This window comes from Oncorhynchus nerka, linkage group LG16 (genome assembly GCF_034236695.1).
Source record: "Oncorhynchus nerka isolate Pitt River linkage group LG16, Oner_Uvic_2.0, whole genome shotgun sequence".
NCBI lineage: Eukaryota > Metazoa > Chordata > Actinopteri > Salmoniformes > Salmonidae > Oncorhynchus > Oncorhynchus nerka.
In genome coordinates this window covers 27108424-27134308 of record NC_088411.1, presented here as the reverse complement: position 1 = coordinate 27134308, position 25885 = coordinate 27108424, and the positions used below count along the sequence as shown (strand labels likewise).

The following is a 25885-nucleotide window of genomic DNA, read 5'->3' as shown; positions in this document are numbered from 1 at the left end:
TACTTCTTTACAATTACTGCCACCCACACACAGTTACTGTACAGAATCCCTCTCTCCCTCGACACAAAATCCACAACCAAGGCAGTAATTGGAGTAAAGAAGGTCCATTAAAAACCAGTGTGCTGTCCAGTGCTGCTGCTATGAGCTACAGTGGGCTGAGGAGGCGGTGACAGGTAGCTATTTGGTCCAGTCTTTTCTTATTTTATCCTCCTCCCCTCGTTCTTTCTTGCTGAGTGGCTGATAACAGGGAGATAGACAGAGAGTGACAATCTGGCTGACAAACACACAACTCTATCTTGTGCACACACAAAAAACACACACAGCCAGGGGCTTGCACCCTGGTCTTCCTCCCTCCCTGAGTGTTGCGGTCCAGCTGACCTTCAGCGCAGCGCCCTGATCAATATCCCTCTCTTCCTCTCCTCCTGCCTCTTGAATGTAAAAACAGGAAATCAAAGGGTCGTGTACTGCCTTGAGTGCAAATCAAACATCCCACACACCTTTCAACTCTCTGCAGCAGCAGCCTAACGCAGTGCAGGAGCCTAACGCAGTGCAGGAGCCTAACGCAGTGCAGGAGCCTAACGCAGTGCAGGAGCCTGAGCCCACAATGTATTCTGCATTGTAATGCCTGCCTGGCAGGGACAGACTGGGGAGACAGAGGTCAGGGACCAGTCCAGAACCACTCACCTGAACATGTGGCGTTTCTTGAGGCAGTAGTGGGCCATCACCTCCTCAGAGGGCCATACACCTGGGAAAAACAACAGAGGACAACATGAAGACATACAACTATTGACTGGCATTATCTATTCACTCTCAGTCCACCACCACCATCAAAACCACAGGTACGGAACTCAATCATTTGAATGTTTACCGTACATAACCATGTACATGTCCATTTCAAAAGCTCCAACCAGGGGTCAACTAGCCAATACAACCAAACGAACAACCTCTATATCTACACCAGAGAACTCCTCAACGTGGAGCATCCTTACAACCATCCGTCTGTTTCAACTACAGCAACACATAATAAAGCCTGTCTCCTCACGGTGTAGACCTAGTGTGTGTGCGTGTGTGGGGTGTTTTCTGAAAGCCTTCCACAGAGCTCCCACCTTGCCTGTGATACAAGCATCCCCTGTCTATCTGTCTCCCCCCTCCTCACTATGGCTCCTTAGACTTGTAAGCTGGGCAAATGTGTGTGTGTGGAGAGAGGGGGTCCGGTGGGCGATAATCACCAGGAGCGAGCCGGTCTGCCTGGCTTATCACCCACTACCAGCCTGCTCCTTCTGTTAGGTACAGAAAGTGCCATGAAGCTGCTATTGTCTCTCACACACACACACGCACACACACACACACACACACACACACACACACACACACACACAAGGGAGAGAGAGAAGGAGACAGACACACACTTCCTTGGCAGTGAAAGAAGTAAACACTAATTTGAATAAAACTTCAGCCTTAGCAGCTGGCTTTGATGGGAAGTCTGAGGCTCTGCTCAGCTCTGGTTGACTTTCTTTGTGTGTGTGTGTGTGTGTGTGTGTGTGTGTGTGTGTGTGTGTGTATGTGTGTGTGTTCGTCTTGCAGACGAGAGGTAGCAGAGAGAGAATGTGTTCTCGAAAGAGAGAGAGAGAGAGAGAGAGAGAGAGAGAGAGAGAGAGAGAGAGAGAGAAAAGGCAGTCGATATAATAAGCGGCTTACAGGCAGCCTCTCTCTACCTCTCAGGGCCGACACAGCTCGTCTCTCCCTGCACCGGCGGCCCAAAGATTAGCTCAACCAAGGAGGATTTAATAATGCCTATTGATAAAACGTCCAAATATTCCTCTCCTATTAAAAACAGGCCTGCTCACTCCTCACCCCGCAAATACACTCTGCTGGTCTCCTGATGAACCCGTTGACAGCCAGAGACGCTACCAGGCGCCTGTATCACGCCACTTTAAAAGCGTAAGAGGCCAACCTGAAGCAGCGTATGGTATTTTAAATGTTTTCTCCGGTAGTCTGGTACTCTATAGAACATTTTCAAGGTTCATGATGAAGTTTACAGTGTTTAACTAACAGTGTGGCCTTGGTGTGTGGGGTTGGACAGCGTGGTGTGTGGGGTTGGACAGCGTGGTGTGTGGGGTTGGACAGCGTGGTGTGTGGGGTTGGACAGCGTGGTGTGTGGGGTTGGACAGCGTGGTATGTGGGGTTGGACAGCGTGGTGTGTGGGGTTGGACAGCGTGGTGTGTGGGGTTGGACAGTGTGGTGTGTGTGGTTGGACAGTGTGGTGTGTGGGGTTGGACAGTGAGGTGTGTGGGGTTGGACAGTGAGGTGTGTGGGGTTGGACAGTGGGGTGTGTGTGGTTGGACAGTGGGGTGTGTGTGGTTGGACAGTGGGGTGTGTGTGGTTGGACAGTGGTGTGTGTGTGGTTGGACAGTGTGGTGTGTGTGTGGTTGGACAGTGGGGTGTGTGTGGTTGGACAGTGTGGTGTGTGTGTGGTTGGACAGTGTGGTGTGTGTGTGTGGTTGGACAGTGTGGTGTGTGGGGTTGGACAGTGTGGTGTGTGTGTGTGGTTGGACAGTGTGGCGTGTGTGGTTGGACAGTGTGGCGTGTGTGGTTGGACAGTGTGGCGTGTGTGTGGTTGGACAGTGTGGCGTGTGTGTGGTTGGACAGTGTGGTGTGTGTGTGGTTGGACAGTGGGGTGTGTGTGGTTGGACAGTGGTGTGTGTGTGGTTGGACAGTGGGGTGTGTGTGGTTGGACAGTGGGGTGTGTGTGTGTGGTTGGACAGTGTGGCGTGTGTGGTTGGACAGTGTGGCGTGTGTGGTTGGACAGTGTGGCGTGTGTGGTTGGACAGTGTGGCGTGTGTGGTTGGACAGTGTGGCGTGTGTGGTTGGACAGTGTGGCGTGTGGGGTTGGACAGTGTGGCGTGTGTGGTTGGACAGTGTGGCGTGTGTGGTTGGACAGTGTGGCGTGTGTGGTTGGACAGTGTGGCGTGTGTGGTTGGACAGTGGGGTGTGTGGGGTGTGGTGTGTGTGTGGTTGGACAGTGTGGTGTGTGGACAGTGTGTGGTTGGACAGTGTGGCGTGTGTGGTTGGACAGTGGGGTGTGTGGGGTGTGGTGTGTGTGTGGTTGGACAGTGTGGTGTGTGTGTGTGGTTGGACAGTGTGGTGCGTGTGTGTGGTTGGACAGTGTGGTGTGTGTGTGTGGTTGGACAGTGTGGTGTGTGTGGTTGGACAGTGTGGTGTGTGTGGTTGGACAGTGTGGTGTGTGTGGTTGGACAGTGTGGTGTGTGTGTGGTTGGACAGTGTGGTGTGTGTCTGGTTGGACAGTGTGGTGTGTGTGGTTGGACAGTGTGGTGTGTGTGGTTGGACAGTGTGGTGTGTGTGGTTGGACAGTGTGGTGTGTGTCTGGTTGGACAGTGTGGTGTGTGTGTGTGTGGTTGGACAGTGTGGTGTGGTGTGTGTGTGGTTGGACAGTGTGGTGTGTGAGTGGTTGGACAGTGTGGTGTGTGTGTGGTTGGACAGTGTGGTGTGTGTGTGGTTGGACAGTGTGGCGTGTGTGGTTGGACAGTGTGGCGTGTGTGTGGTTGGACAGTGGGGTGTGTGTGGTTGGACAGTGGGGTGTGTGTGTGGTGTGTGTGTGGTTGGACAGTGGGGTGTGTGTGGTTGGACAGTGTGGCGTGTGTGGTTGGACAGTGTGGTGTGTGTGTGTGGTTGGACAGTGTGGCGTGTGTGGTTGGACAGTGTGGCGTGTGTGGTTGGACAGTGTGGCGTGTGTGGTTGGACAGTGTGGCGTGTGTGGTTGGACAGTGTGGCGTGTGTGGTTGGACAGTGTGGCGTGTGTGGTTGGACAGTGTGGCGTGTGTGGTTGGACAGTGGGGTGTGTGGGGTGTGTGTGTGTGGTGTGTGTGTGGTTGGACAGTGTGGTGTGTGGGGTTGGACAGTGTGGTGTGTGTGTGTGGTTGGACAGTGTGGCGTGTGTGGTTGGACAGTGTGGCGTGTGTGGTTGGACAGTGTGGCGTGTGTGTGGTTGGACAGTGTGGCGTGTGTGTGGTTGGACAGTGTGGTGTGTGTGTGGTTGGACAGTGGGGTGTGTGTGGTTGGACAGTGGTGTGTGTGTGGTTGGACAGTGGGGTGTGTGTGGTTGGACAGTGGGGTGTGTGTGTGTGGTTGGACAGTGTGGCGTGTGTGGTTGGACAGTGTGGCGTGTGTGGTTGGACAGTGTGGCGTGTGTGGTTGGACAGTGTGGCGTGTGTGGTTGGACAGTGTGGCGTGTGTGGTTGGACAGTGTGGCGTGTGGTTGGACAGTGTGGCGTGTGTGGTTGGACAGTGTGGCGTGTGTGGTTGGACAGTGTGGCGTGTGTGGTTGGACAGTGTGGCGTGTGTGGTTGGACAGTGGGCGTGTGTGGTTGGACAGTGTGGCGTGTGTGGTTGGACAGTGGGGTGTGTGGGGTGTGGTGTGTGTGTGGTTGGACAGTGTGGTGTGTGTGTGTGGTTGGACAGTGTGGCGTGTGTGGTTGGACAGTGGGGTGTGTGGGGTGTGGTGTGTGTGTGGTTGGACAGTGTGGTGTGTGTGTGTGGTTGGACAGTGTGGTGCGTGTGTGTGGTTGGACAGTGTGGTGCGTGTGTGTGGTTGGACAGTGTGGTGTGTGGGGTTGGACAGTGTGGTGTGTGTGGTTGGACAGTGTGGTGTGTGTGGTTGGACAGTGTGGTGTGTGTGGTTGGACAGTGTGGTGTGTGTGTGGTTGGACAGTGTGGTGTGTGTCTGGTTGGACAGTGTGGTGTGTGTGGTTGGACAGTGTGGTGTGTGTGGTTGGACAGTGTGGTGTGTGTCTGGTTGGACAGTGTGGTGTGTGTGTGTGTGGTTGGACAGTGTGGTGTGGTGTGTGTGTGGTTGGACAGTGTGGTGTGTGAGTGGTTGGACAGTGTGGTGTGTGTGTGGTTGGACAGTGTGGTGTGTGTGTGGTTGGACAGTGTGGTGTGTGAGTGGTTGGACAGTGTGGTGTGTGTGTGGTTGGACAGTGTGGTGTGTGTGTGGTTGGACAGTGTGGTGTGTGAGTGGTTGGACAGTGTGGTGTGTGTGTGGTTGGACAGTGTGGTGTGTGTGTGTGGTTGGACAGTGTGGTGTGTGTGTGGTTGGACAGTGTGGTGTGTGTGTGGTTGGACAGTGTGGTGTGTGTGTGGTTGGACAGTGTGGTGTGTGTGTGGTTGGACAGTGTGGTGTGTGTGTGGTTGGACAGTGTGGTGTGTGTGTGGTTGGACAGTGTGGTGTGTGTGTGGTTGGACAGTGTGGTGTGTGTGTGGTTGGACAGTGTGGTGTGTGTGTGGTTGGACAGTGTGGTGTGTGAGTGAGCCAAGTAGAAAAGCTTTGATTGAGACATTAATAAAGCATATGTTGAATCTGATGACTGATCCTTCATTCCAATAACACTAACAGCTGTGGGAGATAGGTAGAGGGGATAGTGTGTGTGTAGCCTATCCTGGGGGAAGAGAACACAGACTCCCCTAGTGTGTGTGTGTCTTGCGCACGTGTGCATGTGAGTTCGCGCATGTGTTTTCCAGGTCGAGATGCACTCGGGGAAATGAGCGGATCATGAGGCGAGACCAGATTACTCTCTTCCCGAGGATAATGAAATCATTTCTCACCTTCAATTACCAGATGAGAAAAGGAGCTGCAGGGGTTTTGAGTCTGCCTTGGCTTGGCCTGTAGGCAGGATAAACTTTTCCTCCACCACGTTTGGCCCCCAAACCCCCCTCCACAACACCTCTCTCTCTTTATTTGTAGCATTAAATGACCAATGCTGTAAGATGCATTAGGAGACCTGAGCATATGAGGAAGTCATTCAGCAGCATGTCCCACTGCAGATCATCACTGAATTACAGGCATTACTAGGACTTAGCCTATTATGTGTGGCACAGAGGTTCTAGGAAAGATCAGCTCATCCACCGCCCACCCTGTGGTCAGGATACAGCCTAGACCCAACATCTACTGAAGAGTATAGAGAGGCACAGGACTCATTGTCACGCCTGATGTAGGTGTGTTACACAAACGGCCTAGAGAAGACTAGGACATCTTAAACAGAGGTGAAGGTAGACACACACACACACACTCTCACACAGGCGTTCTGAGGACTAGAACAGCTTTCTGTCAGTAGGCCTGGGCTTAGTAAACAGTATAATTGTTCACATTTGATTTATTAGACATTTACCACACAGGCTAACCCGTCTACAAATGGTAAAGCAGACACTGTACCAGCTAGCCATGGTAACTAGCCATTCTAACCAGATGACACCAGAGACATGTATTTTACCCAACTAAGGATGTGCCAACAGATAGATTCCCCGAGCATCAAGACAGCTTTCCTCTGACTGTGTAATGGGATCCTCTTACTGTCTACTAGTACTTGGCAAATCCCCATAGATCCAATTGAAGCCACACTACCAGACATGGACAGAGCAAGGTGTACAGGGGGTAGAGGTAAGACTGGGGTGAACTTGTGACCTCACAAACTTTGGAGCGCAGCACCGGGCTAATCCAACGGGAGTGGCCGACACTAATCACATGATCCCCAGCCGCTATAGGCACGTACGTCTACTTCTGAGCTCCTCTGATAAATTAGGTGGAATTTCAGCCATATTAATTGCTTACACTGCCCACCTATCCAGTGTCCTACAATCTAGCCGGCTCCCTTGTCTCAGAAGAATGGGCTGCTTTACATCAGTGGAAATGATTAACCCTATACACTGGGGGTAAAGGAAGATGGATCACTGCTATGAAGCTGCAGGCGGTCAGATTCTAGAAGACTTTACCTCTGTCTCTGTCCAAGCTCCCTCAGTCAGACCTCTACGCTGATCTTTTTAACAAGGAGCACGTGTTAAGGAGGAGGAGGAGGAGGGAGAGGAGGAGGAGGGAGAGGAGGAGGGGGAGAGGAGGGAGAGGAGGTGGGAGAGGAGGAGGAGGGAGGGAGGGAGAGGAGGTGGGGGAGAGGAGGGAGAGGAGGAGGGAAAGGAGGGAGAGGAGGAGGGAGAGGAGGAGGAGGGAGATGAGGAGGGGGAGAGGAGGGAGAGGAGGAGGGAGGAGGAGGAGGGAGAGGGAGGGAGAGGAGGAGGAGGGAGAGGAGGAGGGGGAGGGAGGAGGAGGAGGAGGGAGAGGAGGAGGGGTAAGGAGGGAGAGGAGGAGGGAAAGGAGGGAGAGAGGAGGGAGAGGAGGAGGAGGGAGAGGAGGGAGAGGAGGTGGGAGAGGAGGGAGAGGAGGAGGGAGAGGAGGAGGAGGGAGATGAGGAGGGGGAGAGGAGGGAGAGGAGGAGGAGGAGGAGGGAGAGGAGGGAGAGGAGGAGGGGGAGAGGAGGAGGAGGGAGAGGAGGAGGAGGGAAAGGAGGGAGAGGAGGAGGAAAGGAGGGAGAGGAGGAGGGGGAGAGGAGGGAGAGGAGGAGGAGGGAGAGGAGGGAGAGGAGGTGGGAGAGGAGGCGGAGGGAGGAGGAGGAGGAGGGAGGAGGAGGAGGAGGGAGGAGGAGGAGGAGGGAGGGGGAGGAGGGAGGGAGGGAGGAGGAGGGAGAGGAGGAGGGGGAGAGGAGGGAGAGAGGAGGAGGGAGAGGAGGAGGAGGGAGAGGAGGAGGAGGGAGAGGAGGAGGGAGGGGAGGGAGGAGGAGGGAGAGGAGGAGGGGGGAGGGAGGAGGGAGAGGAGGAGGGGGAGAGGAGGGAGAGGAGGAGGGGAAAGGAGGGAGAGGAGGGGGTGGAGAGGAGGAGGAGGGATAGGAGGAGGGGGAGAGGAGGAGGAGGAGGGAGAGGAGGAGGGGGAGGAGGAGGAGGGAGAGGGGAGGGAGAGGAGGAGCAGGGAGAGGAGGGAGAGGAGGAGCAGGGAGAGGTGGGAGAGGAGGAGCAGGGAGAGGTGGGAGAGGAGGAGCAGGAGAGGTGGGAGAGGAGGAGCAGGGAGAGGTGGGAGAGGAGGAGCAGGGAGAGGAGGGAGAGGAGGAGCAGGGAGAGGAGGGGGAGGGAGAGGAGGAGGGGGAGGGAGAGGAGGAAGAGGGAGAGGAGGAGGGAGAGGAAGAGGGAGAGGAAGAGGGAGAGGAAGAGGGGAGGAGGGAGAGGAGGAGGGGGAGAGGAGGAGGAGGAGAGAGGAGGAAAAAACATCAACGAGAGGGGTAGAGCGTACACCCCCACCCTCAGGTTATCAGTCCCAGACAACGTCTGTAGCCGTAGCAGCCAGCTAACCATCCGGCCAACCCAGTCCAGCCCGGCGGAGCTTTCTCCAGATGATCTCCACATTAACTGAGGACTCAGATAATTCTTAAGCCTCCTCCATTTCAGATCCAATAACGGATAAGAGCGCATTTCGGCATGATCAACTGGCAATCTGTCCCCTCACACCTCCAGTTTACTGCTCCTCAGGATTACTGCAGTACGGGGGGTGGAAGAGTTTACAAGGGTGGAGAGTGTGTGAGTTGGGGGGTCTGTCTAGTTTGGACTGGGACAGAGGGAGGAGCAGATAAAAGGAGTGATAGCACCAATCAACATTTAACTCATCATGTTACAATCTGCATTAAAACATACAAATATAAAACCAGCAAGATCCTATACTACACACATCTATAAGATCCTATACTACACAATCTATAAGATCCTATACTACACACACATCTATAAGATCCTATACTACACACACATCTATAAGATCCTATACCCACATCTATAAGATCCTATACTATACACACATCTATAAGATCCTATACTATACACACATCTATAAGATCCTATACTACACACACATCTATAAGATCCTATACTACACACACATCTATAAGATCCTATACTACACACACATCTATAAGATCCTATACTACACACATCTATAAGATCCTATACTACACACACATCTATAAGACCCTATACTATACACACATCTATAAGACCCTATACTATACACACATCTATAAGACCCTATACTATACACACATCTATACGATCCTATACTATACACACATCTATAAGACCCTATACTATACACACATCTATAAGATCCTATACCCACATCTATAAGATCCTATACTACACACACATCTATAAGATCCTATACTACACACACATCTATAAGATCCTATACTATACACACATCTATAAGATCCTATACACACATCTATAAGATCCTATACTACACACCCATCTATAAGATCCTATACTATACACACATCTATAAGATCCTATACTACACACACATCTATAAGATCCTATACTATACACACATCTATAAGATCCTATACCCACATCTATAAGATCCTATACTATACACACATCTATAAGATCCTATACACACATCTATAAGATCCTATACTACACACACATCTATAAGATCCTATACTACACACACATCTATAAGATCCTATACTATACACACATCTATAAGACCCTATACTATACACACATCTATAAGATCCTATACTACACACACATCTATAAGATCCTATACTATACACACATCTATAAGACCCTATACTATACACACATCTATAAGATCCTATACTATACACACATCTATAAGATCCTATACTATACACACATCTATAAGATCCTATACTATACACACATCTATAAGATCCTATAGTATACACACATCTATAAGATCCTATACACACATCTATAAGATCCTATACTATACACACATCTATACGATCCTATAGTATACACACATCTATAAGATCCTATACCCACATCTATAAGATCCTATACTATACACACATCTATAAGATCCTATACACACATCTATAAGATCCTATACTATACACACATCTATACGATCCTATAGTATACACACATCTATAAGATCCTATACCCACATCTATAAGATCCTATACTATACACACATCTATAAGATCCTATACACACATCTATAAGATCCTATACTATACACACATCTATAAGATCCTATACTATACACACATCTATAAGATCCTATACACACATCTATAAGATCCTATACTATACACACATCTATACGATCCTATAGTATACACACATCTATAAGATCCTATACCCACATCTATAAGATCCTATACTACACACACATCTATAAGATCCTATACTATACACACATCTATAAGATCCTATACTATACACACATCTATAAGATCCTATACACACATCTATACGATCCTATAGTATACACACATCTATAAGATCCTATACCCACATCTATAAGATCCTATACTATACACACATCTATACGATCCTATACTATACACACATCTATACGATCCTATACTATACACACATCTATAAGATCCTATACTATACACACATCTATAAGATCCTATACACACATCTATACGATCCTATAGTATACACACATCTATAAGATCCTATACACACATCTATAAGATCCTATACTATACACACATCTATACGATCCTATACTATACACACATCTATAAGATCCTATACTATACACACATCTATAAGATCCTATACACACATCTATACGATCCTATAGTATACACACATCTATAAGATCCTATACCCACATCTATAAGATCCTATAGTATACACACATCTATAAGATCCTATACTATACACACATCTATAAGATCCTATACTATACACACATCTATAAGATCCTATACTACACACACATCTATAAGATCCTATACTATACACACATCTATAAGACCCTATACTATACACACATCTATAAGATCCTATACTATACCCACATCTATAAGATCCTATACTACACACAATCTATAAGACCCTATACTATACACACATCTATAAGACCCTATACTACACACAATCTATAAGATCCTATACTACACACACATCTATAAGATCCTATACTATACACACATCTATAAGACCCTATACTACACACAATCTATAAGATCCTATACTACACACACATCTATAAGATCCTATACTATACACACATCTATAAGATCCTATACTACACACACATCTATAAGATCCTATACTATACACACATCTATAAGACCCTATACTATACACACATCTATAAGATCCTATACTATACACACATCTATAAGATCCTATACTATACACACATCTATAAGATCCTATAGTATACACACATCTATAAGATCCTATACACACATCTATAAGATCCTATACTATACACACATCTATACGATCCTATAGTATACACACATCTATAAGATCCTATACCCACATCTATAAGATCCTATACTATACACACATCTATAAGATCCTATACACACATCTATAAGATCCTATACTATACACACATCTATAAGATCCTATACTATACACACATCTATAAGATCCTATACTATACACACATCTATAAGATCCTATACACACATCTATAAGATCCTATACTATACACACATCTATACGATCCTATAGTATACACACATCTATAAGATCCTATACCCACATCTATAAGATCCTATACTATACACACATCTATAAGATCCTATACACACATCTATAAGATCCTATACTATACACACATCTATACGATCCTATACTATACACACATCTATAAGATCCTATACTATACACACATCTATAAGATCCTATACACACATCTATACGATCCTATAGTATACACACATCTATAAGATCCTATACCCACATCTATAAGATCCTATAGTATACACACATCTATAAGATCCTATACTATACACACATCTATAAGATCCTATACTATACACACATCTATAAGATCCTATACTATACACACATCTATAAGATCCTATACTATACACACATCTATAAGATCCTATACTATACACACATCTATACGATCCTATACTATACACACATCTATAAGATCCTATACTATACACACATCTATAAGATCCTATACACACATCTATACGATCCTATAGTATACACACATCTATAAGATCCTATACCCACATCTATAAGATCCTATAGTATACACACATCTATAAGATCCTATAGTATACACACATCTATAAGATCCTATACTATACACACATCTATAAGATCCTATACTATACACACATCTATAAGATCCTATACTATACCCACATCTATAAGATCCTATAGTATACACACATCTATAAGATCCTATACTATACACACATCTATAAGATCCTATACTATACACACATCTATAAGATCCTATACTATACACACATCTATACGATCCTATACTATACACACATCTATAAGATCCTATACTATACACACATCTATAAGATCCTATACTACACAATCTATAAGACCCTATACTATACCCACATCTATAAGACCCTATACTACACACAATCTATAAGATCCTATACTATACACACATCTATAAGATCCTATAGTATACACGCATCTATAAGATCCTATACTACACACAATCTATAAGACCCTATACTATACCCACATCTATAAGACCCTATACTATACACACATCTATAAGATCCTATACTACACACAATCTATAAGATCCTATACTATACACACATCTATAAGATCCTATACTACACACAATCTATAAGATCCTATAGTATACACGCATCTATAAGATCCTATACACACATCTATACGATCCTATAGTATACACACATCGATAAGATCCTATACCCACATCTATAAGATCCTATAGTATACACACATCTATAAGATCCTATACTACACACACATCTATAAGATCCTATACTATACACACATCTATAAGATCCTATACTATACACACATCTATAAGATCCTATACTATACACACATCTATAAGATCCTATACTATACACACATCTATAAGATCCTATACACACACATCTATAAGACCCTATACTATACCCACATCTATAAGATCCTATACTATACACACATCTATAAGATCCTATACTATACACACATCTATAAGATCCTATACTACACACACATCTATAAGATCCTATACTATACACACATCTATAAGACCCTATACTATACACACATCTATAAGATCCTATACTATACACACATCTATAAGATCCTATACTATACACACATCTATAAGATCCTATACTACACACACATCTATAAGATCCTATACTACACACACATCTATAAGATCCTATACTATACACACATCTATAAGATCCTATACTATACCCACATCTATAAGATCCTATACTACACACAATCTATAAGACCCTATACTATACACACATCTATAAGACCCTATACTACACACAATCTATAAGATCCTATACTACACACACATCTATAAGATCCTATACTACACACAATCTATAAGATCCTATACTATACACACATCTATAAGATCCTATACTATACACACATCTATAAGACCCTATACTATACCCACATCTATAAGATCCTATACACACATCTATAAGATCCTATACTATACACACATCTATACGATCCTATAGTATACACACATCTATAAGATCCTATACTACACACACATCTATAAGATCCTATACTATACCCACATCTATAAGATCCTATACTACACACACATCTATAAGATCCTATACTATACACACATCTATAAGATCCTATACTACACACACATCTATAAGATCCTATACTATACACACATCTATACGATCCTATACTACACACACATCTATAAGATCCTATACCCACATCTATAAGATCCTATAGTATACACACATCTATAAGATCCTATACTACACAATCTATAAGATCCTATACTACACACACATCTATAAGATCATATACTATACACACATCTATAAGATCCTATACTATACCCACATCTATAAGATCCTATACTACACACATCTATAAGATCCTATACTACACACCCATCTATAAGATCCTATACTACACACATCTATAAGACCCTATACTATACACACATCTATAAGACCCTATACTATACACACATCTATACGATCCTATACTATACACACATCTATAAGACCCTATACTATACACACATCTATAAGATCCTATACCCACATCTATAAGATCCTATACTATACACACATCTATAAGATCCTATACTACACACACATCTATAAGATCCTATACTATACACACATCTATAAGATCCTATACACACATCTATAAGATCCTATACTATACACACATCTATAAGACCCTATACTATACACACATCTATAAGATCCTATACTACACACACATCTATAAGATCCTATACTATACACACATCTATAAGACCCTATACTATACACACATCTATAAGATCCTATACTATACACACATCTATAAGATCCTATACTATACACACATCTATAAGATCCTATACTACACACAATCTATAAGACCCTATACTATACACACATCTATAAGATCCTATACTATACACACATCTATAAGATCCTATACTATACACACATCTATAAGATCCTATACTACACACACATCTATAAGATCCTATACTATACACACATCTATAAGATCCTATACTATACCCACATCTATAAGATCCTATACTACACACAATCTATAAGACCCTATACTATACACACATCTATAAGACCCTATACTACACACAATCTATAAGATCCTATACTACACACACATCTATAAGATCCTATACTATACACACATCTATAAGACCCTATACTACACACAATCTATAAGATCCTATACTACACACACATCTATAAGATCCTATACTATACACACATCTATAACTATACTATACACACATCTATAAGATCCTATACTATACACACATCTATAAGATCCTATACTATACACACATCTATAAGATCCTATAGTACACACACATCTATAAGATCCTATACACACATCTATAAGATCCTATACTATACACACATCTATACGATCCTATAGTATACACACATCTATAAGATCCTATACCCACATCTATAAGATCCTATACTATACACACATCTATAAGATCCTATACACACATCTATAAGATCCTATACTATACACACATCTATAAGATCCTATACTATACACACATCTATAAGATCCTATACTATACACACATCTATAAGATCCTATACACACATCTATAAGATCCTATACTATACACACATCTATACGATCCTATAGTATACACACATCTATAAGATCCTATACCCACATCTATAAGATCCTATACTATACACACATCTATAAGATCCTATACACACATCTATAAGATCCTATACTATACACACATCTATACGATCCTATACTATACACGCATCTATAAGATCCTATACTATACACACATCTATAAGATCCTATACACACATCTATACGATCCTATAGTATACACACATCTATAAGATCCTATACCCACATCTATAAGATCCTATAGTATACACACATCTATAAGATCCTATACTATACACACATCTATAAGATCCTATACTATACACACATCTATAAGATCCTATACTATACACACATCTATAAGATCCTATACTATACCCACATCTATAAGATCCTATAGTATACACACATCTATAAGATCCTATACTATACACACATCTATAAGATCCTATACTATACACACATCTATAAGATCCTATACTATACACACATCTATACGATCCTATACTATACACACATCTATAAGATCCTATACTATACACACATCTATAAGATCCTATACTACACACAATCTATAAGACCCTATACTATACCCACATCTATAAGACCCTATACTACACACAATCTATAAGATCCTATACTATACACACATCTATAAGATCCTATAGTATACACGCATCTATATGATCCTATAGTATACACGCATCTATATGATCCTATAGTATACACGCATCTATAAGATCCTATACACACATCTATACGATCCTATAGTATACACACATCTATAAGATCCTATACCCACATCTATAAGATCCTATAGTATACACACATCTATAAGATCCTATACTACACACACATCTATAAGATCCTATACTATACACACATCTATAAGATCCTATACTATACACACATCTATAAGATCCTATACACACACATCTATAAGACCCTATACTATACCCACATCTATAAGATCCTATACTATACACACATCTATAAGATCCTATACTATACACACATCTATAAGATCCTATACTACACACACATCTATAAGATCCTATACTATACACACATCTATAAGACCCTATACTATACACACATCTATAAGATCCTATACTATACACACATCTATAAGATCCTATACTACACACACATCTATAAGATCCTATACTACACACACATCTATAAGATCCTATACTATACACACATCTATAAGATCCTATACTATACCCACATCTATAAGATCCTATACTACACACAATCTATAAGACCCTATACTATACACACATCTATAAGACCCTATACTACACACAATCTATAAGATCCTATACTACACACACATCTATAAGATCCTATACTACACACAATCTATAAGATCCTATACTATACACACATCTATAAGATCCTATACTATACACACATCTATAAGACCCTATACTATACCCACATCTATAAGATCCTATACACACATCTATAAGATCCTATACTATACACACACACATCTATACGATCCTATAGTATACACACATCTATAAGATCCTATACTACACACACATCTATAAGATCCTATACTATACCCACATCTATAAGATCCTATACTACACACACATCTATAAGATCCTATACTATACACACATCTATAAGATCCTATACTACACACACATCTATAAGATCCTATACTATACACACATCTATACGATCCTATACTACACACACATCTATAAGATCCTATACCCACATCTATAAGATCCTATAGTATACACACATCTATAAGATCCTATACTACACAATCTATAAGATCCTATACTACACACACATCTATAAGATCATATACTATACACACATCTATAAGATCCTATACTATACCCACATCTATAAGATCCTATACTACACACATCTATAAGATCCTATACTACACACCCATCTATAAGATCCTATACTACACACAATCTATAAGACCCTATACTATACACACATCTATAAGATCCTATACTATACACACATCTATAAGACCCTATACTATACACACATCTGTAAGATCCTATACTATACCCACATCTATAAGATCCTATAGTATACACACATCTATAAGATACTATACTATACACACATCTATACGATCCTATACTATACACGCATCTATAAGATCCTATACTATACACACATCTATAAGATCCTATTCACACATCTATATGATCCTATAGTATACACACATCTATAAGATCCTATACTATACACACATCTATAAGATACTATACTATACACACATCTATACGATCCTATACTATACACACATCTATAAGATCCTATACACACATCTATACGATCCTATAGTATACACACACATCTATAAGATCCTATACCCACATCTATAAGATCCTATAGTATACACACATCTATAAGATCCTATACTATACCCACATCTATAAGATCCTATACTATACACACATCTATAAGATCCTATACTATACCCACATCTATAAGACCCTATACTATACACACATCTGTAAGATCCTATACTATACCCACATCTATAAGATCCTATAGTATACACACATCTATAAGATCCTATACTATACACACATCTATAAGATCCTATACTATACACACATCTATACGATCCTATACTATACACACATCTATAAGATCCTATACTATACACACATCTATAAGATCCTATACACACATCTATACGATCCTATAGTATACACACATCTATAAGATCCTATACTATACCCACATCTATAAGATCCTATACTATACACACATCTATAAGATCCTATACTATACCCACATCTATAAGACCCTATACTATACACACATCTATAAGATCCTATACTATACACATCTATAAGATCCTATACTACACACACATCTATAAGATCCTATACTATACACACATCTATAAGATCCTATACTATACACATCTATAAGATCCTATACTATACACACATCTATAAGATCCTATACACACATCTATACGATCCTATAGTATACACACATCTATAAGATACTATACTATACACACATCTATACGATCCTATACTATACACACATCTATAAGATCCTATACTATACACACATCTATAAGATCCTATACACACATCTATACGATCCTATAGTATACACACATCTATAAGATCCTATACCCACATCTATAAGATCCTATAGTATACACACATCTATAAGATCCTATACTATACCCACATCTATAAGATCCTATACTATACACACATCTATAAGATCCTATAGTATACACACATCTATACGATCCTATAGTATACACACATCTATAAGATCCTATACCCACATCTATAAGATCCTATAGTATACACACATCTATAAGATCCTATACCCACATCTATAAGATCCTATACTATACACACATCTATACGATCCTATAGTATACACACATCTATAAGATCCTATACCCACATCTATAAGATCCTATAGTATACACACATCTATAAGATCCTATACTATACCCACATCTATAAGATCCTATACTATACCCACATCTATAAGATCCTATACTATACACACATCTATAAGATCCTATACTATACACACATCTATAAGATCCTATACTATACACACATCTATACGATCCTATAGTATACACACATCTATAAGATCCTATACCCACATCTATAAGATCCTATAGTATACACACATCTATAAGATCCTATACTATACCCACATCTATAAGATCCTATACTACACACACATCTATAAGATCCTATACTATACACACATCTATAAGATCCTATACTATACACACATCTATACAATCCTATACACACACATCTATAAGATCCTATACTACACACACATCTATAAGATCCTATACACACACATCTATAAGATCCTATACTACACACAATCTATAAGATCCTATACTACACACATCTATAAGATCCTATACTACACACACATCTATAAGATCCTATACTATACCCACATCTATAAGATCATATACTATACCCACATCTATAAGATCCTATACTATACACACATCTATAAGATCCTATACTATACACACATCTATAAGATCCTATACTATACACACATCTATACGATCCTATACACACACATCTATAAGATCCTATACTATACACACATCTATAAGATCCTATACACACATCTATAAGATCCTATACTATACACACATCTATAAGCAGTAAACCTGTGATCATTCTCAGAGATCTCCGTTCTGTCTGGCAGAGCCAGGAGCTCTTTGTCTGCTCTGACTGGAGACAACATGGGAGGACAGAGAGACAGAGAAACAGTCATCATCTATTTTACATTGGAATAGGGTAATTTCAATGATTTACAGTACACACACACACACACACACACCCCTACACACACACACACACACACACACACCCCTACAAAAGGGAAGACACCTCTGACAGGGAAAAAAAAAAATTGGTCTCGCCCAACTGCGCACGTGAGGGCATTTTTTTAACCCTCCCCCCAAAAAACTCCACCATACACACACAGAAAACACTGTGGCGGTCGCAGATAACACTTGCCTCCTCTCTCGGTAAACAACTTTTTGGATTACGGGCTGGTGTGGCAGGATAATGAGGGAGGCTATCTGGCTCGCCACGGCTGCATTGTCGCCTCACTCTCAGGGGCAGCGCCAAATCTTTATTCTGCTATTTATCCGCTGTTCTGATAGCTTACTTATCTGCCTTCAAATGCCAGGGCTGGAGGAATCTCATCTAGCTGCGCTGGGCGCCCGGAGGCCTCAGCCCTCTGCCCGGCCCCTGACAGTAAGTTAATAGATATATCAGAGCAGGGGCCTGGCTGCTAAGCTGAACAGATGAACAGGTGCAGGGCGTCATTGATTGATTAGCATAGGGAGAATGGCTGGGCTCCTTTTGACAACCCAAGATTAGGGCTCAGCCCAGGGCTTAAATTGCTTACCTTCCTCTGGCTAAGGAAGGCTCGGCTTTCAAAATACAGGTCTGTCACCTGGACCCAACGCTGTCTACTTGGGGAATGATAATGCATATAAACAATTAAGGAGGAGAGGAGGAGAGAGGGAGGCTGGAGGAGAGAGAGATGGAAAGAAAATGAGAGAAGGGGAGATAGATAGGGAGGGAGAAAAATAGATGGTGGGATGGAGAAAGAGTGGATGAATCCCTTGACTAATAGGTTATTGTAATCTATGCACTGTTGAAAATGGTGTTTGACCAGAATAAAAGTAAGCTACCAGAGACACAACTCTCCTCTGGCTATAGGCTACCTGCTGAAAGGGGCTGGCAATAGATTTCATATGGATTGTTCAGGTTCACCATCAGCAACAGTTTTGGTTGTTTCAAATACGTATTGTTAAGCCTTTGAGACATGGATTGTGTTTGTGTGCCATTCAGAAGAACGGGCAAAATAAAGATTTAAGTGCCTTTGAATTGGGTATGGTAGTAGGTGCCAGGTGCACCGGTTTGTGTCAAGAACTGCAACACTGCTGGGTTTTTCACACGCAACAGTGTCCAGTGTGTATCAAGAATAGATCACCTCCCAAAGGAGGCAACTTTTCTGATTTTCTGGATTTTTGTTTTATATTCCGTCTCTCACAGTTGAAGTGTACCTATGACAAAAATTACAGACCTCTACATGCTTTGTAAGTAGGAAAACCTGCAAAATTGGCAGTGTATCAAATACTTGTTCTCCCCACTGTACATATTGAAATGTCTTGAAAGGGAAAGATGCACATCCCTACTCCCCTGCCTCAGTCACAACAGTGGACAGTTAGGCACATCCCTACTTCTCCTGTGTCTGTCTGTCTCCTGCCTCAGTCACAACAGTGGACAGTTAGGCACATCCCTACTTCTCCTGTGTCTGTCTGTCCCCTGCCTCAGACACAACAGTGGACAGTTAGGCACATCCCTACTTCTCCTGTGTCTGTCTGTCCCCTGCCTCAGACACAACAGTGGACAGTTAGGCCTACACTCAGAATCATTATCACAATCAGAACAGATGATCATAAACCACCAAGCCTGCAAACAACAGATACAATACATAATGTTAAAGAGGCCTAACAAATCGCTCACCCCGCCACATTTTAGGTAAACAGCTGGGGGATGGGGCTGGACAAACTCTCAAATTCATAGCTACAGAAGTAAGGACTGACCAATGACCATCCATGAGATGACATTATTACAGACATGTGTGAATAGTTACATAGAGCTAATAGATGTGGACAGGTGTGTGTGTGTGTGTGTGTGTGTGTGTGTGTGTGTGTGTGTGTGTGTGTGTGTGCCAAACACACCTGTGAGGCGCATTCCCACGGGTAGCGCAAAGTGCTGACACGTTCCCTCTGTCTCCATGGAAACATGCCGTCACTCATACGGCAGCAGTGTATCCTACAGCGATGCAGTCTTCAGCCAACGAAATGTAACCAAACCCGTTTTCAAGTTTACATATTCCATGGAAACACTGCTGACAATTATATATGAACTGTCCTTGTCTAACCCCTGTCTTAAATCATAATCTGTCTGAACTGTCCTAGTCTAACCCCTGACTCAATCATAATCTGTCTGAACTGTGCTAGTCTAACCCCAGTCTTCAATCATAATCTGTCTGAACTGTCCTAGTCTAACCCGTCTCAATCATAATCTGTCTGAACTGTCCTAGTCTAACCCCAGTCTTCAATCATAATCTGTCTGAACTGTCCTAGTCTAACCCCTGTTTTAAATCATAATATGTCTGAACTGTCCTAGTCTAACCCCTGTCTCAATCATAATCTGTCTGAACTGTGCTAGTCTAACCCCTGTCTCAATCATAATATGTCTGAACTGTCCTAGTCTAACCCCTGTCTTCAATCATAATATGTCTGAACTGTACTAGTCTAACCCCTGTCTCAATCATAATGTCTGAACTGTGCTAGTCTAACCCCAGTCTCAATCATAATATGTCTGAACTGTGCTAGTCTAACCCCTGTCTCAATCATAATCTGTCTGAACTGTGCTAGTCTAACCCCTGACTCAATCATAATCTGTCTGAACTGTCCTAGTCTAACCCCTGTCTCAATCATAATATGTCTGAACTGTCCTAGTCTAACCCCTGACTCAATCATAATCTGTCTGAACTGTCCTAGTCTAAACCCTGTCTCAACCATAATATGTCTGAACTGTCCTAGTCTAACCCCTGTCTCAATCATAATGTCTGAACTGTGCTAGTCTAACCCCTGTCTCAATCATAATCTGTCTTAACTGTCCTAGTCTAACCCCTGTCTCAATCATAATCTGTCTGAACTGTCCTAGTCTAACCCGTCTTCAATCCTAATCTGTCTGAACTGTGCTAGTCTAACCACAGTCTCAATCATAATCTGTCTGAACTGTGCTAGTCTAACCCCAGTCTCAATCATAATATGTCTGAACTGTGCTAGTCTAACCCCTGTCTCAATCATAATATGTCTGAACTGTCCTAGTCTAACCCCTGTCTTCAATCATAATATGTCTGAACTGTGCTAGTCTAACCCCTGTCTCAATCATAATCTGTCTGAACTGTCCTAGTCTAAACCCTGTCTCAATCATAATCTGTCTGAACTGTCCTTGTCTAACCCCTGTCTCAATCATAATATGTCTGAACTGTGCTAGTCTAACCCCTGTCTCAATCATAATCTGTCTGAACTGTCCTTGTCTAACCCCTGTCTCAATCATAATATGTCTGAACTGTGCTAGTCTAACCCCTGTCTCAATCATAATCTGTCTGAACTGTCCTAGTCTAAACCCTGTCTTCAATCATAATATGTCTGAACTGTGCTAGTCTAACCCCTGTCTTCAATCATAATATGTCTGAACTGTCCTAGTCTAACCCCGGTCTTCAATCATAATCTGTCTGAACTGTCCTTGTCTAACCCCTGTCTTCAATCATAATATGTCTGAACTGTGCTAGTCTAACCCCTGTCTCAATCATAATATGTCTGAACTGTCCTAGTCTAACCCCGGTCTTCAATCATAATCTGTCTGAACTGTCCTTGTCTAACCCCTGTCTTCAATCATAATATGTCTGAACTGTGCTAGTCTAACCCCTGTCTCAATCATAATATGTCTGAACTGTCCTAGTCTAACCCCTGTCTTCAATCATAATATGTCTGAACTGTCCTTGTCTAACCCCTGTCTCAATCATAATGTCTGAACTGTGCTAGTCTAACCCCAGTCTCAATCATAATATGTCTGAACTGTGCTAGTCTAACCCCTGTCTCAATCATAATGTCTGAACTGTGCTAGTCTAACCCCAGACTCAATCATAATCTGTCTGAACTGTCCTAGTCTAACCCCAGACTCAATCATAATCTGTCTGAACTGTCCTAGTCTAAACCCTGTCTCAATCATAATATGTCTGAACTGTCCTAGTCTAACCCCTGTCTCAATCATAATGTCTGAACTGTGCTAGTCTAACCCCTGTCTCAATCATAATCTGTCTGAACTGTCCTAGTCTAACCCCTGTCTCAATCATAATCTGTCTGAACTGTCCTAGTCTAACCCCTGTCTTCAATCATAATCTGTCTGAACTGTGCTAGTCTAACCCCTGTCTCAATCATAATCTGTCTGAACTGTCCTAGTCTAACCCCTGTCTCAATCATAATCTGTCTGAACTGTCCTAGTCTAACCCCTGTCTTCAATCCTAATCTGTCTGAACTGTGCTAGTCTAACCACAGTCTCAATCATAATCTGTCTGAACTGTGCTAGTCTAACCCCAGTCTCAATCATAATATGTCTGAACTGTCCTAGTCTAACCCGTCTCAATCATAATCTGTCTGAACTGTCCTAGTCTAACCCCTGTCTCAATCATAATATGTCTGAACTGTCCTAGTCTAACCCCTGTCTCAATCATAATATGTCTGAACTGTGCTAGTCTAACCCCTGTCTTCAATCATAATCTGTCTGAACTGTCCTTGTCTAACCCCTGTCTTCAATCATAATCTGTCTGAACTGTCCTTGTCTAACCCCTGTCTTCAATCATAATCTGTCTGAACTGTGCTAGTCTAACCCCTGTCTCAATCATAATCTGTCTGAACTGTGCTAGTCTAACCCCTGTCTCAATCATAATGTCTGAACTGTCCTAGTCTAAACCCTGTCTTCAATCATAATATGTCTGAACTGTCCTAGTCTAACCCCTGTCTCAATCATAATATGTCTGAACTGTCCTAGTCTAACCCCAGTCTCAATCATAATATGTCTGAACTGTCCTAGTCTAACCCCAGTCTCAATCATAATATGTCTGAACTGTCCTTGTCTAACCCCTGTCTTCAATCATAATATGTCTGAACTGTGCTAGTCTAACCCCTGTCTCAATCATAATCTGTCTGAACTGTCCTAGTCTAACCCCTGTCTCAATCATAATCTGTCTGAACTGTCCTTGTCTAACCCCTGTCTTCAATCATAATCTGTCTGAACTGTCCTTGTCTAACCCCTGTCTTCAATCATAATCTGTCTGAACTGTGCTAGTCTAACCCCTGTCTCAATCATAATCTGTCTGAACTGTCCTAGTCTAAACCCTGTCTCAATCATAATATGTCTGAACTGTCCTAGTCTAACCCCTGTCTCAATCATGTCTGAACTGTGCTAGTCTAACCCCTGTCTCAATCATAATGTCTGAACTGTCCTAGTCTAAACCCTGTCTTCAATCATAATATGTCTGAACTGTCCTAGTCTAACCCCAGTCTCAATCATAATATGTCTGAACTGTGCTAGTCTAACCCCTGTCTCAATCATAATCTGTCTGAACTGTCCTAGTCTAACCCCTGTCTCAATCATAATCTGTCTGAACTGTCCTAGTCTAACCCCTGTCTCAATCATAATCTGTCTGAACTGTCCTAGTCTAACCCCTGTCTTCAATCATAATCTGTCTGAACTGTCCTAGTCTAACCCCTGTCTCAATCATAATATGTCTGAACTGTCCTAGTCTAACCCCTGTCTTCAATCATACATCTATATCATAATCTGTCTGAAGGAAAGTACATGAGACTAATAAAGGGTGAGGCAGAATAACACTGGGCTTTTTAAATGACCCTCATGATAACGAACAGACAGGGATGGAAAAGAAAGGGAGGGGGATACAAGAAGGAGAGCGAGAGGAAATGACATTCATGAGGATTCTTGTTTCCCATCCACCAGCACCACCAAGCCCTGATGCTTAAAACATGAGAGAGAGATTTTCCATCTCACTGAAGAGAGGCCGGAGACAAGGGAGAGGAAACAGACAGGAGAGGAGAAAGGGAGGAGAGATGGGGAGAGATAGGGAGAAGAGGGGATAGAGAGAGACAGAGAGAGAAAAGAGAGGGGAGAGAGGAATGTGACTTGTATTCATAGCAGATAAATGCCAGTATTGTTCTGAGCAACAGCATCTCTAATCATCACCTCTCTCACAGAGAAACAACCACACCACATTGTTATGGTGTCCATGGTAACCACTCGGTAACCACACGGTAACCAGTAACCACTCCACACACAGAATCTGACAGTTTCTGGTACCTTTTTTGCATTAAGAATATTGAGACACACAACACACACTATTGCAGCAGGCATATATATCCACACACACATCTGTTTTGATTGACACACAATCAGTACAATATTGCTCCTCTGAAAAATGCCCAGTGAATCTGAATATTTGCATGGTTTCCAATTCACTCCACAGTAACGTTGACAGGATGGGTCCCTGGGTTTAACATGTTCAGATTGGTGGCCAGACTACAGTCAGAGAGGAGAAAACAGGTGTCCATGTGGTCTCAATGCTAAAACATTGGATCATCCACTAGGCTAAATCCTGGCCACGAGGAAATCCCTAATTTTACAAAGATATTCCCTCTTACAAAACCCTGGTTAAGCTAGCTTAGAGACCTCAAGACTTAGATCACAGGGCAACCTGTTAAGAATTACACAACGAAACA

General features: G+C 42.3%; 1 protein-coding gene across 1 annotated transcript in view; it reads right to left on the bottom strand.

Moving 5' to 3' along the window:
• The window catches only part of camkmt (calmodulin-lysine N-methyltransferase), a 210447-nt gene that overhangs the window by 72732 nt on the left and 111830 nt on the right, over positions 1-25885 (bottom strand). The window contains exon 4 of the mRNA XM_065002550.1: positions 685-745. Within this exon, the coding sequence (XP_064858622.1) occupies positions 685-745 (61 nt within the window). The remainder of the gene's footprint in view (positions 1-684; positions 746-25885) is intronic.